This window comes from Egretta garzetta, unplaced genomic scaffold, assembly GCF_000687185.1.
Source record: "Egretta garzetta isolate BGI_Z169 unplaced genomic scaffold, ASM68718v1 scaffold108, whole genome shotgun sequence".
Lineage (NCBI taxonomy): Eukaryota > Metazoa > Chordata > Aves > Pelecaniformes > Ardeidae > Egretta > Egretta garzetta.
In genome coordinates, this window is record NW_009260614.1 from 723,845 (window position 1) to 736,367 (window position 12,523).

The 12,523-nt window shown below is 45.2% G+C and overlaps 1 protein-coding gene across 1 annotated transcript in view; it reads left to right on the forward strand.

Moving 5' to 3' along the window:
• The first annotated feature begins 260 nt into the window (after positions 1-260).
• The window catches only part of LACTBL1 (lactamase beta like 1), a 15,638-nt gene continuing 3,375 nt past the window's right edge, over positions 261-12,523 (forward strand). Inside the window, exons 1-5 of the mRNA XM_009645083.2 lie at positions 261-266; positions 1,673-1,817; positions 5,181-5,290; positions 8,437-8,594; positions 10,000-10,247. Coding sequence (XP_009643378.2) covers positions 261-266; positions 1,673-1,817; positions 5,181-5,290; positions 8,437-8,594; positions 10,000-10,247 — 667 coding nt within the window. The remainder of the gene's footprint in view (positions 267-1,672; positions 1,818-5,180; positions 5,291-8,436; positions 8,595-9,999; positions 10,248-12,523) is intronic.

The following is a 12,523-nucleotide window of genomic DNA, read 5'->3' on the forward strand; positions in this document are numbered from 1 at the left end:
CAGTGTTGTGAGATCTGCACTAACCCAAAATATTAGCCAGTTTTCCAAAACACGGCATTTGTAAATGCCAAGTTTACAGATGGTACATGATATAACGGGAATTACAGGCATGAAATAGAAGGGCAAGTGCAGTACATGGTGAAAAATTCCGTCATTCATCTATAAAAGCTGGATCTGCTCAGATGATCTGGCTGGTGGCTGCCATGAACAGATGTTGGACACTGGAAAAAAGGGATTGGAAAGATATTCAGGACTAAGTCATGACGGTTGAGAAGGGAGGAACTGAGAGCTGTAACAGAATCCTGCCAGCCTGGACTGATGAGGTTCACTGCAGGGAAGGGAAAAGGTAAAAGGAGTGGATGGTTTTCTTCTACAAGAACCAACAAGGCCAACGCAGTGAGGCAAGTATCATCTTGCAGACTTCATTGGAAGACAAGCAGTCACCTCTAGTCCCAGTTATTTCAATGTGGTGTATGCATTGGGTTTATGTGGCAAGGTTTGGTAGAGCTGCAGGGGTGGCTTCTGTGAGAAGCTGCCAGAAGCTTTCCGTGTGTCCCATAGAGCCAATTCCAGCTGGCTCCAAGATGGACCCACTGCTGGCCAAGGCTGAGCCCATCAGTGATGGTGGTAGCACCTCTGAGGGAATGTATTTAAGAAGGAAAAAACCACTCTGCTGTGGAACGGTAGCAGGAGAGAGACATAAGAGGATGTGAGAGGAAAGAGCCCTAACAACACTGTGAAGAAGAAAGGGAGGAGGAACTCCAGGTGACAGAGCACAGATTCCCCTGCAGCCCCTGGTGCAGCCCATGGTGATGCAGGCTGTCCCCCTGCAGACCAGAGAGCCCATGGGGGAGCAGATCTCCCCCTGCAGCCCGGGGAGGACCCCACACCAGAGCAGGGGCATCCCAAAGGAGACTGTGGCCCCATGGGGAGAGGAGCCCAGGCTGAAGCGGGTTTGCTGGCCGGGCTGGTGACCCCATAGGGACCCACGCTGAAGCTGTCTGCTCCTGAGGGACTGCACCCCGTGGCAGGGATGGACCCATGCTGGAGCAGTTCGTGGGGGACTGTCTGCTGGGGGGGACCCCATGCTAGAGCAGGGAGGAGTGTGAGGAGTCCTCCCCTGGGGAGGAAGGAGTGGCAGGGACAGCATGTGATGAACTGACCCCAACCCCCATTCCCCATCCCCCTGAGCCTCTGAGGGGGGAGGAGGGAGAGAAAATTGGGAATAAATTTAAGCCCGGGAAGAAAGAAGGGGTGGGGGGAAGTGTTTTAAGATTCAGTTGGGGATTTTTTCTTATTCTCTCCTACTCTGATTTGAATTTTGGTAATTAATTAAACTAATATTCCCAAGTCGAGCCTGTTTTGCCCATGACAGTAACCGGTGAATGATCTCTCCCTGTCTTTATCTCAGCCCATGAGCCTTTCATTGTATTTTCTCTCCTCTTTTCAGCTGAGGAGGGGGAGTGATAGAGCAGCTTTTGATAGAGCACCTGGCATCCAGCCAGGGTCAACCCATCACAGCTCTGCCCAGCTCTGGTGCTGCCACAGTATTGGAATTAGTCTATGTCCCTGCAGTAGCTTTACTCTCCGATGTAGTGTGCTGCTTTCACCTAGCTGGTGTGCAGGAGAGGCAGTTTTTCTCTCTCTGAGATCATATCTTTTCTGCTCACAGCAGGCATCCAGCAGCCGGAGCCTCCTCAAGCTCACTGCTATGGAGGTTAAGTGGATTCACTTGTTGGTCATCTTCTTCTTCCTGTTGTCTGTTGCAATGACGGGCTGCTTCCTGTGGCAGTACAGCCTCCCCAAGGTGGAGCCCAGTGAGTAGTCAACTTTAATCATAGAATCATAGAATGTTTGGGTTGGAAGGGACCTTTAGCGTTCATCTAGTCCAGCCCCCCTGCAGTGAGCAGGGACACATTTAACTCGTACAGGCTGCTCAGAGCCCCGTCCAGCCTGGCGTTGAATGTTCCCAGGGATGGGGCCTCCACCACTTCTCTGGGCAACCCGTTCCAGTGTTTCACCACCCTCATTGTAAAGAATTTCTGCCTTATACCCAGTGGTTTAGTTTAAAACCAACACCCCTTTTCCTGTCACAGTTGGCCCTACTAAAAAGTCTGTCACCACCTTCGCTATAGGCTCCCTTTAAGCACTGAATGGCCACAATCAGGTCTGTCCGCAGCCTTCTCTTCTCCAGGCTGAACAACCCCAACTCTCTCAGCCTAGCCTCATGGGAGAGGGGCTCCAGCCCTTGCAGGTGCTTGGCCATTGTTTGGCATGGTTGGACTTGATGATCTGAAATGTCTTTTCTAACCTAAATGATTCTATGATTCTATGAAGTGTGTGAGACCAATAAACGCCTTTATGCCCATGTGGGCATTTTTTCCCAAAGAGTATTTCCCCAGGCAGCACACAAATGTACCTCCTCCTCACTGGTGCAAGGACACAGAGGAGATGGACATCGGGTTGATGGAGTGCCATGTAATTCTGCTGGTGTCCAGAGAAGCTCCATTACTTCTGGTGCTGACCGAGGTTGATTGATATACCAAGGAGATATTTTATTTCACATTCTCTATCTTTTTCTTTAGCATCCTGTTGTAAAAGTCACTCCAGTTTTGTTTTACACCTTACCAGATATTCAGCTTATGGGTTTGCTTCCTTTCCTATTCCCCCAATCTTAGATCTTTTAACTGGCTCGAGCCCCTGGTTCAGACTAGAATTCCCTTATGTTGATTACAGAAAACTCAACAGATAGACACTGTATGTGCAAGGATGGAATACACAGTGTGACTGATCACAACTTTAAGTACCCTGAAGGTGGCATAAAATCCACAGTGAAGGTGCCAGAGTCACTTCATGGACTAATGTCTGAAAAGGTTTCTGATTCTACATTTTTATCGCAGACTATCAGAGGCTGCCTGTAGGCTCAGGTGTATCCATCCTCATTCATTGCAAAGTTTTCAGAATGCCACTTCTCTTCTCGTCTGTATTTCTAATGCTCCATGCTCAGTTGGTAAGTGAAAAGATAAACAAGCATTTTGCTTACAGAGCAGAGAAACTATGGACACCTTGGGATCATCTGGGAAAATAGTGCCTCCAAGTAAGAGAGCTCCCATCTCTCACTGAGTTTACAGATCTTTGCTTGCCACAAAAATTTAAGATATGTCCATGGCATATGCAGGATACAGCTAATTCAGAAGAGAGCTGAACACTGGGTATGCAGCCTATCAGCTGTTGTTATAGTGTTAGATTCCTGGTGGCACTCACAATTCACTTCTACATCCATCTTCAGGTTACAATATGCATGGGACAGCTCTGTCCTCCTGAACTTAAACTCAGACTTTCCCCCAAACTTGGGCAGGTCACTTTCATGGGGTCTAAACCCACTGCCAGGCACCCTACGGAGACGTCTGCAGCCCCAGTTTCTTACACTTCCAGGTTGCAGGGTCAGTTGAAGCTATTATCCCGCCCACCCCATGTGCTACACCATGAAGGAACATGCGATAACAGAGCACAGTGCCCTCTTCAAGTCCTGTTTTATGTGAGATATGGGAGAGGGGCTCCAGCCCTTGCAGGTGCTTGGCCATTGTTTGGCATGGTTGGACTTGATGATCTGAAATGTCTTTTCTAACCTAAATGATTCTATGATTCTATGAAGTGTGTGAGACCAATAAACGCCTTTATGCCCATGTGGGCATTTTTTCCCAAAGAGTATTTCCCCAGGCAGCACACAAATGTACCTCCTCCTCACTGGTGCAAGGACACAGAGGAGATGGACATCGGGTTGATGGAGTGCCATGTAATTCTGCTGGTGTCCAGAGAAGCTGAGACCAATAAACGCCTTTATGCCCATGTGGGCATTTTTTCCCAAAGAGTATTTCCCCAGGCAGCACACAAATGTACCTCCTCCTCACTGGTGCAAGGACACAGAGGAGATGGACATCGGGTTGATGGAGTGCCATGTAATTCTGCTGGTGTCCAGAGAAGCTCCATTACTTCTGGTGCTGACCGAGGTTGATTGATATACCAAGGAGATATTTTATTTCACATTCTCTATCTTTTTCTTTAGCATCCTGTTGTAAAAGTCACTCCAGTTTTGTTTTACACCTTACCAGATATTCAGCTTATGGGTTTGCTTCCTTTCCTATTCCCCCAATCTTAGATCTTTTAACTGGCTCGAGCCCCTGGTTCAGACTAGAATTCCCTTATGTTGATTACAGAAAACTCAACAGATAGACACTGTATGTGCAAGGATGGAATACACAGTGTGACTGATCACAACTTTAAGTACCCTGAAGGTGGCATAAAATCCACAGTGAAGGTGCCAGAGTCACTTCATGGACTAATGTCTGAAAAGGTTTCTGATTCTACATTTTTATCGCAGACTATCAGAGGCTGCCTGTAGGCTCAGGTGTATCCATCCTCATTCATTGCAAAGTTTTCAGAATGCCACTTCTCTTCTCGTCTGTATTTCTAATGCTCCATGCTCAGTTGGTAAGTGAAAAGATAAACAAGCATTTTGCTTACAGAGCAGAGAAACTATGGACACCTTGGGATCATCTGGGAAAATAGTGCCTCCAAGTAAGAGAGCTCCCATCTCTCACTGAGTTTACAGATCTTTGCTTGCCACAAAAATTTAAGATATGTCCATGGCATATGCAGGATACAGCTAATTCAGAAGAGAGCTGAACACTGGGTATGCAGCCTATCAGCTGTTGTTATAGTGTTAGATTCCTGGTGGCACTCACAATTCACTTCTACATCCATCTTCAGGTTACAATATGCATGGGACAGCTCTGTCCTCCTGAACTTAAACTCAGACTTTCCCCCAAACTTGGGCAGGTCACTTTCATGGGGTCTAAACCCACTGCCAGGCACCCTACGGAGACGTCTGCAGCCCCAGTTTCTTACACTTCCAGGTTGCAGGGTCAGTTGAAGCTATTATCCCGCCCACCCCATGTGCTACACCATGAAGGAACATGCGATAACAGAGCACAGTGCCCTCTTCAAGTCCTGTTTTATGTGAGATGGAAACAGTTCAAGGTTGTCTCTTTGCCAATGCAAAAGTGTCCTTCAGCTTTGGACAACAAAAGGAAGAAAGCTGGTGCTGAGTGCTGCATGAGGTTAAAGCTTGTTAGTGTGTCTACTCAAGTCACATACGCACTCTTTGAAATGTTTTTCAGGCCCATCTGTGATGGAAGGGAGATCAGAAGCTGTGCAGATGTGCCCCCGCTACCCTGAACCAGTACCGCTGGACCACCCAATCCCCATTCTGAAGGACGCATTGGAGAAGGTCTGTGAGGAGAAGGGAACAGAGGGAGACAGAGCTCATGACTGCTTTTCTGAAGGTGTAAAAGGGAGAATATGTATTTTGCCCCTGAGCATCTCTGGGGAAGGAGGTGGGAAATCGAGGAGGTGGAGGACATGCAAATCTAGAAATAGGTAAATAGAGGTCCTTCATTAAACACACAGAGGAGGTTGATAAGCAGTTATCTTATCCAAAGGGTAAGCTATGATGAAGAAACACTACTACTTGTCTGTGAGAAAGTCTGGTGAGCATGCATCAGCACAAAATGGTGGCTTGTGGCATCTTGTCTACTGTTAGGCAGCCCTCACAGCCTGGAAAGCAGGTGATGTGTGTACCTGGTTCCTATTAATCAGTGACAGCCAATCCCTTATTTTATTGCTTTACTAGCTTTCCCCATGCCACCATTTAAAAATTAAAAAGCTACTTGTAGGTAAATTCAAGGAAGGGAATAGAGGGGAGAGGGAAGAGGAAGAGGAAGGGGACCTGCATCTGAATGAGAAACCTGCTTTTCCCTGGTGTGATATACCATCTCTGAAGGTCTAGCGCTGTATGAAATCCTGGCAGGCTCTATTTGCAATGAGGAAACACTTCAGCCTTGCTTTGACTGCATGGACCATAAGGACAGCCATGCTCTGACAGGACACTCCTGATTTTGTAGACCCATATAATATAATATATCCTCTTCTTTGTATCTTTCTCATGAGTAGCTTAATTAGTCATAATAGCAGCTGTCCCACAGCTCTGATCAGTCTTTTTACCTTCTTTGAATCTTTTCTAGCTCTAGCGTACTGTTATGGCGATGCAGGAAATCAGTACTGTATACAATAGTCAAGATGCAAGTGGATTGGGGTTTCATAGTGATAAAATGGTGTTTTCCGCTTTATTTTATGTTACTTCTCTAATAATCCCTCATATATAATTTACCTTTTTTCCTGCCATAGGGCACTGAGCAAATGTTTACATAGGAGCATTCATCATGGCCCCTAGGTCTTGTTCCTGAGTGCTAATGACCAGCTCACTGCCGATCTCTGTGTGTATGCCATGGAATGTGGGTTGTTTTCCTGCATGCACACCACTTCACCTGAATTTCAGTTGCTATCACTTCACATTCACTTTTGTGAAGGCTTTATTGCTCTCTCTGGGATTACTGTAGAGACACAGTTTATTATTCAGCTAGGATTAATCAGAGAGGTGGGGGAATGTGCAGAACACTGAGCGTCCATCAGAGAGTCATCCAACCTCCCTTCTTTGTGCTCTTTGGAAATGAAGTATCCAAGCACTTCTTTGAAGTGGGCTGGTGAAACTATTCCTATTTTGCAGACGGAATAAGACACAGGAAACCTGAATACTACATGCATTGGAAAACATGTAGGGGGGACTTAGGGGGACTTGAAGGGGACTTAGGCACCAGCACCTTGAAAGCCCGTCTTCAGCTGCACTTAAGTTCTGCCTAAGTGTGTGGACATTCAAACCCACACTAAAGATCTTGCACTACGTGAGACAAACTACCATCCCATGCCAGGCCAGGGACCCTGGAACTGGCACTCTGGGCAGTACCAGATGCGATTCTACTGCATACAGGGGAGGACTTTTTCCTAGCCCATGGCAGCTTGAAATAAGAGAGTGACATACATTCATGCATGAGCCTTAAGGAAACATCTTTATCTTCTTAAGGGTAAATACTTTTGCTTATCAGAAAGGCGTATGTTTTGCTCAGAAGAGTCTTGCTAGTCGCCGAATCCGAACACTGAGTATTGGGTTCAATGACATTCAAGTCTAGAGGAGCATCATGTATTTCTGTCAAATTTCTGCAGGTCCAGGCAGGTTTACACCCCAGACTATCTCTGAGAAAATGCTAAGGAGGACCATGCTTCACAGAATGGCAAGGGTTGGAAGGGACCTCGGAGATCAGCCAGTCCAACCCCCCTGCTCAAGCAGGCTCACCCAGAGCATGTTGCACAGGACATCATCCAGGCAGGGGCTGAATATCTCCAGAGAAGGAGACTCCACAGCCCCCCTGGGCAGCCTGTGCCAGGGCTCGGTCACCCTCAAAGTCAAGAAGTTCTTCCTCATGTTCAACTGGAACCTCTTCTGCTTCAGTTTGTGCCCATGGCCCCTTGTCCTGGCACTGGGAACCACTGGGAAGAGTCTGGCTCTGTCCTCATGAAAGCTACCCTTAAGGTATTGGTATGTGTTGATGAGATCCCCTCTCAGCCTTCTCTTCTTCAGGTTTGCTGACATGAGACCAGTCTGTTCTCTGGAGAGGCTGATGTACCTGACTATGCTAGATGGGCCACTGGCACATGGGGAGGGGAGGGCAAAGAACCACTGCAGAAGGTCTGGTCACAAGTTGTGTGTTTCTGCTGCTGGCTGTCAGTGCACCTCACCAGCCCGTCCAGTGATGAGGTTCTGAGGACATTACCCGGCTTGGCCTTTCTTCTCCCAGATGCTGGGCTTTGAAAGCCATTCCTTATGTCTTAACCTTTCTGTGAAAAAGATAACTTATGTATGATGATGTCATAGCTTTGAAAAAATCATAAAAGAGCAAACCCAATGCATTCTGCTTGCAGGAAGTGGGCGGAGCACAGCTGGCTGATTAGGTCTACCCAACCTTGGCACAACAGGGAGTAAAGAGCAACCACAGCCCTCTAGCCACTCAGTGATGTTCCTCAGATTGCAGTTTAAACAGGAGTCCAAGGTTGACCATGTTTCATGCATTGAAAAGTGCCATGGGATATTTGAAGTCTGGATCTTTTTCTCATACATCTGTGAACCTAAAATACTGCAAAGAAAAGATGTGCACAGTAAATTTAAAAAGAAAGGAATTACAATTATTAGGTTTTAGCGTTTGTTTTTATCATATAAGCATCATAGTTTTCACAAGGATGAGCACCACATTTTTCTACGTGGTGGACATGTAGACTGAAAGAAAGATACTGGATAATTCGGCATAAGCAATCCAAAGGAACAGTAAAAATATTTTCTTTTGCTAAAACACATTTGAAAAAAACCACTCTCAAGTGCTTGGAAGTAAGGAGGGCTGATGGTCTGGGTCTTCTACTGCCTGCTGCAGACTAGGGGCATTATAAGACTCTTCATTTGGAAATTCTTTACTTTCCATCATTCTCCAGGTAGATATGATGCTGCGAAAAAAGATTCATAGCTCTGGTCTCCCTGCCATGTCTGCCATTGTAATCTACAATGACACTGTGCTCTGGACGGGCAACTTTGGGAAGAAGAATGGCTCGGACCCCTTGTCAGTGGTGCCCAATGAGTACACCATTTACAGGTGAGACAGCTATATCGCGAGCATGAGGGCAGATACACATATGGAGATGTGGTATCTGGGAATAGAGCCACTGTCACAAACCACATCCTCTACTGGCTCAGGTCCACTGCAGAAACCTCTTCTGGGTTACACTGAACTTTGTGAGAAAATGCTTCAGCTAGATCCTAAATTATCATATGCTTGTGGCTTACTGAGTTGTTTACTTGTTTTGGGGTTTTTTTTTATTACTTTTAATTTCATCTGGCAATATTTTAAATTGGAATAAAAGTGACCATCCAGAAGAACCTGAAAACAAACATACTACTCCTTACATAGGAATATCTCTATGCTTTGAGGAGGCCTGGGGCACAGATTTTGTGAACAGTGAGGAGACGGTGCCATAGGAAAAAAGAAAAGTTCAGTCTGACAAAAGATGGGTTTAGGGAAGAACATTTACTAAAGACGTAAGTTAGATCTTTGTGCTTATTCATTCTCCCAATGAAGTCAAAGCCATACTGCCATTATTTTTTAGATTAAGATAGATTCAAGCTCTCAGTGTGTGCTAAACCCAAAAACAAATAAAAAGGAAGTGTTTACTTACCTTACAGACCTATTTTCAGTAACTCATAACTGTGCTCTAGATGAAACAATACGTTTTTATGGCTGCACTCTGACTATCAAATGTTGTCCTCAGAATAAACAGCTTTGGAATGTTTCAGCAGCTGTGATTACCTCTTTGTTCCCCCTCTGTATCATGGTAAAATCCCTGCATAGATGAACTCATGGTGTTTCTTCCAGAATCATAGAATGGTTTGGTTGAAAGGCACCTTAAAGGCCATCTATTTCCACGCCCCTGCCATTGGCAGGGAAAGGGGAACCCATCCCTGGATGGGCTCAAACCACTGGTTAACAGCCAAACATGCCATACAATTGTGCCACAGAGACTCTCCAAAAAAGTTTATTCACAGTCAACATAGCTTATGGTCAGAACTACAATGGTATCTGATCGTCTTCAAAACTCTGACTGTTGTTCTTGATTAATGAAAACATTCTTGGCAAATGCTTTCGCTCTAGGCCGTCTTGCGCCGGTCCAAGAATTTTACCTCTAGTGGCACAATATGAATGCCCCCAGCCATCCCTCTTAACATAGAATCATAGAATCATAGAGTGTTTTGGGATGGAAGGGACTGTAGTCCACTGCACTATTGGAGAGATACTACTGAAGGTTATGTGGCAGTCCATAAATGCCACAACTAAGGATATCAATTCAAGCTTCTTACCTGCATTTTAACCGTTTCTTCTGAGTTAGCAAAGGTGTTACCTGCAAAGCTACAGAGAGTGGGTCAGTTGGATGATCTCATGTATTGACCATCTTTCCTCTTGATTAATGGGTTTCTTAATGCTTAATTTATTTGTTCTTTAACAGAATTGCTAGTGTCTCCAAGATCTTTCCCACCATTATGTTGTATAAGTTGTGGGAGGAAGGCAAAGTCACGTCACTTGATGACCCATTGGAACGTTATGCCCAGAACTTTGTTATTAAGAACCCTCTGGGAAGGCTCAAGGAATCAGAACAGAGATACACAGCAGATGGGCTGATTTTTCTGGAAAAAGGCTCGATGCCACTTAAGCCATCACCTGTTACCTTGCGCAGAATGGCCAGCCAGCTCTCAGGTGAGAAAACACCGCTGCCTGCTTGCCCTCTGCCCACTGCTATGCCCCTTGAAAGACACCACAGGGAGAACAGACCGTATGCCGGGGATAAAAAAGGTTGTTGTGGAGGCCATTTCCCAGTATGGACCCTGCACCTCAGCACTTCCCAGGGGAAAGGGGCCAGGCTGAACTGTGGGCTGTGGAATTGTTTTTCCCATGCAAGAAGAATATATATTTCTTTCAGCACAGTAGCATGACCTGAAATCAGCCTCCAATTGCATAACAGTTTTTTTTACTCCAGCCCAGAGTGCTCTCATTTTTCTGAGATGTAGAGTTGAGGGTCAAAGTGGCACCAAACCTCTTTGCTTGCTGACCTTGATTGCTGAGCTAAATTTAGCTGTCAGTGTGGCTCTTGATCTGGGATTCTTGAGCTATTAATCGCTTTCTATTTGCTGGCAGATGACTGTTAATCTGCTGCTACCTTCATAAATGGGTAACTCTTACATCAAGGTAGAAGGAGCTCACAGGAATCAGAACTTTAACCTTTCTCAGAAATAAAGCTTCTAACACTCAACTCAGAGATTCCAGAATTTAATGGCCAAAGAGGCTGTGCTGAAATCTCATGTGGCATTTTGATTAAACTCTGTAGCATATGCATTATTGCAGATTGGAGTAAGTGCCCTAAAATTAGGACCAAAGATCAAAATAGCATGTTTTTTTCATGTACCTAAGCATGTTTGCTTATTTTAGTAGCTCAGGGCAGGGTACAACATTGCCTGAAGCAACCCTATATGAAAAAAAGGGTTCCCCAAAAAGGAACGATATAACTGGAATATGGAAAAAAACAGACAAACAACCCAAAGTGACCAGTAGCACACCCCTGCCCAGCTCTCCCTGCAGACAACGTCTTGCTGCAGCCAGCCTGATGATATCCTCAGGGGCATCAGCCCCTGGCCCCTCTGACTCTCAGGAGCACCCAAAGCTGCTCTGGTGACTCCTGACAGGAGCACTGGGTACTGGGGCTGCAGTAGAAACACTTGTAGGAAGTGTATGTCAAAAGTGTACCTGATCATAGTGTAATTGCTTGTAATAATGGGCAGCCGTTACACTGCTTCCATCGCTGTGCTGGATTTGTGCACATGCTTAGTTCCTTTTACATCCCTATGTCTTTTTTTTAGAATGTAGCCCAAATTTCCCAGGCCACACCAGCAGGGCACACCAACCAGATTGGACTCTGACAATTTAGTAGAAGGAGAAGCACAGTTTCAAAATCCTGACTGAAAAATAAAACGAAAGTTGAGGTCACATGTTACATTTCCTGTCTGTCAAAACCGCAAAAGGAATACATTCTGCTTAGCTTCAAGATCAAAGCCCCTACATGATATATTGTAAAATGTTTTTCATCTAAATTCTTCCTCATTATCTGGGCTTTTCTACATTGTGTATTACAAAAGTAACTCCAAAAATTTTTCTTCTCAGCACTTGATGGGTACATTGCTATAGGGAAGTTCCAGCTTGTTAAGGCAGCGATTTTCAGATATCTAAGAGTGACGGTGTGAGATGCTATTGTAAATTATTAACAGCACACCTGTAACATCAATTAGCAGCCCATGAGGTATAAATCAATGACTGTGGATTTTCTATGTTCACGCATTCCCTGGTTTATCATTTTTAGTGAGCATCAAGAGAGACACTGCACTGCTGGCATGGTGCTGGTGAGCTCTCCCAGTGGTGCAACATTTCCTTTGCTGCCATTGTGGCAAGTGGGAAATGCAGGAGCCCATTGTCTACAGGAAGATGCTCAGTGCTTCTCGTATCTGGTCATTAAGCTGCACAAATAGCCGCAGACCAGAAGCAGAAAAAGTGCTCTTGTTCCAGTTCAGATCCCAAGGTCAGGCCAATTGAGAAAAAACATGTGTTGCTGCTACAGAAGAATAGGGCCTCATTCAGCTTTACACATGCTCAGTGAGCAGAAGATTGCAAGTCATTCTTCTGTCATGTACCCTTCCCATTTTGTCCTACCCTCTAAATCAAAGTCAGTTGTAAACTGCAATGAGATTTTCATTCCAGATGTAATCCAAGTTCTGGACTTAGCGAGCCATAGATCCTGTGCAAAGGAACTGTAGCATTTTAAAAAGTCCTGGCCACAAGTTTTTAGGGAATCCATGTTCAGTGTTGTGTGATTAAAAGTGAAAAGTACTTCAGTTTTCTACAATCAGAAACCCTGAATAAATGTTGCTAAAGCTGAAAAAAAGAAAGATAAAAATAATTTAGGCCAAGCCTAGAATGGTTCAGCA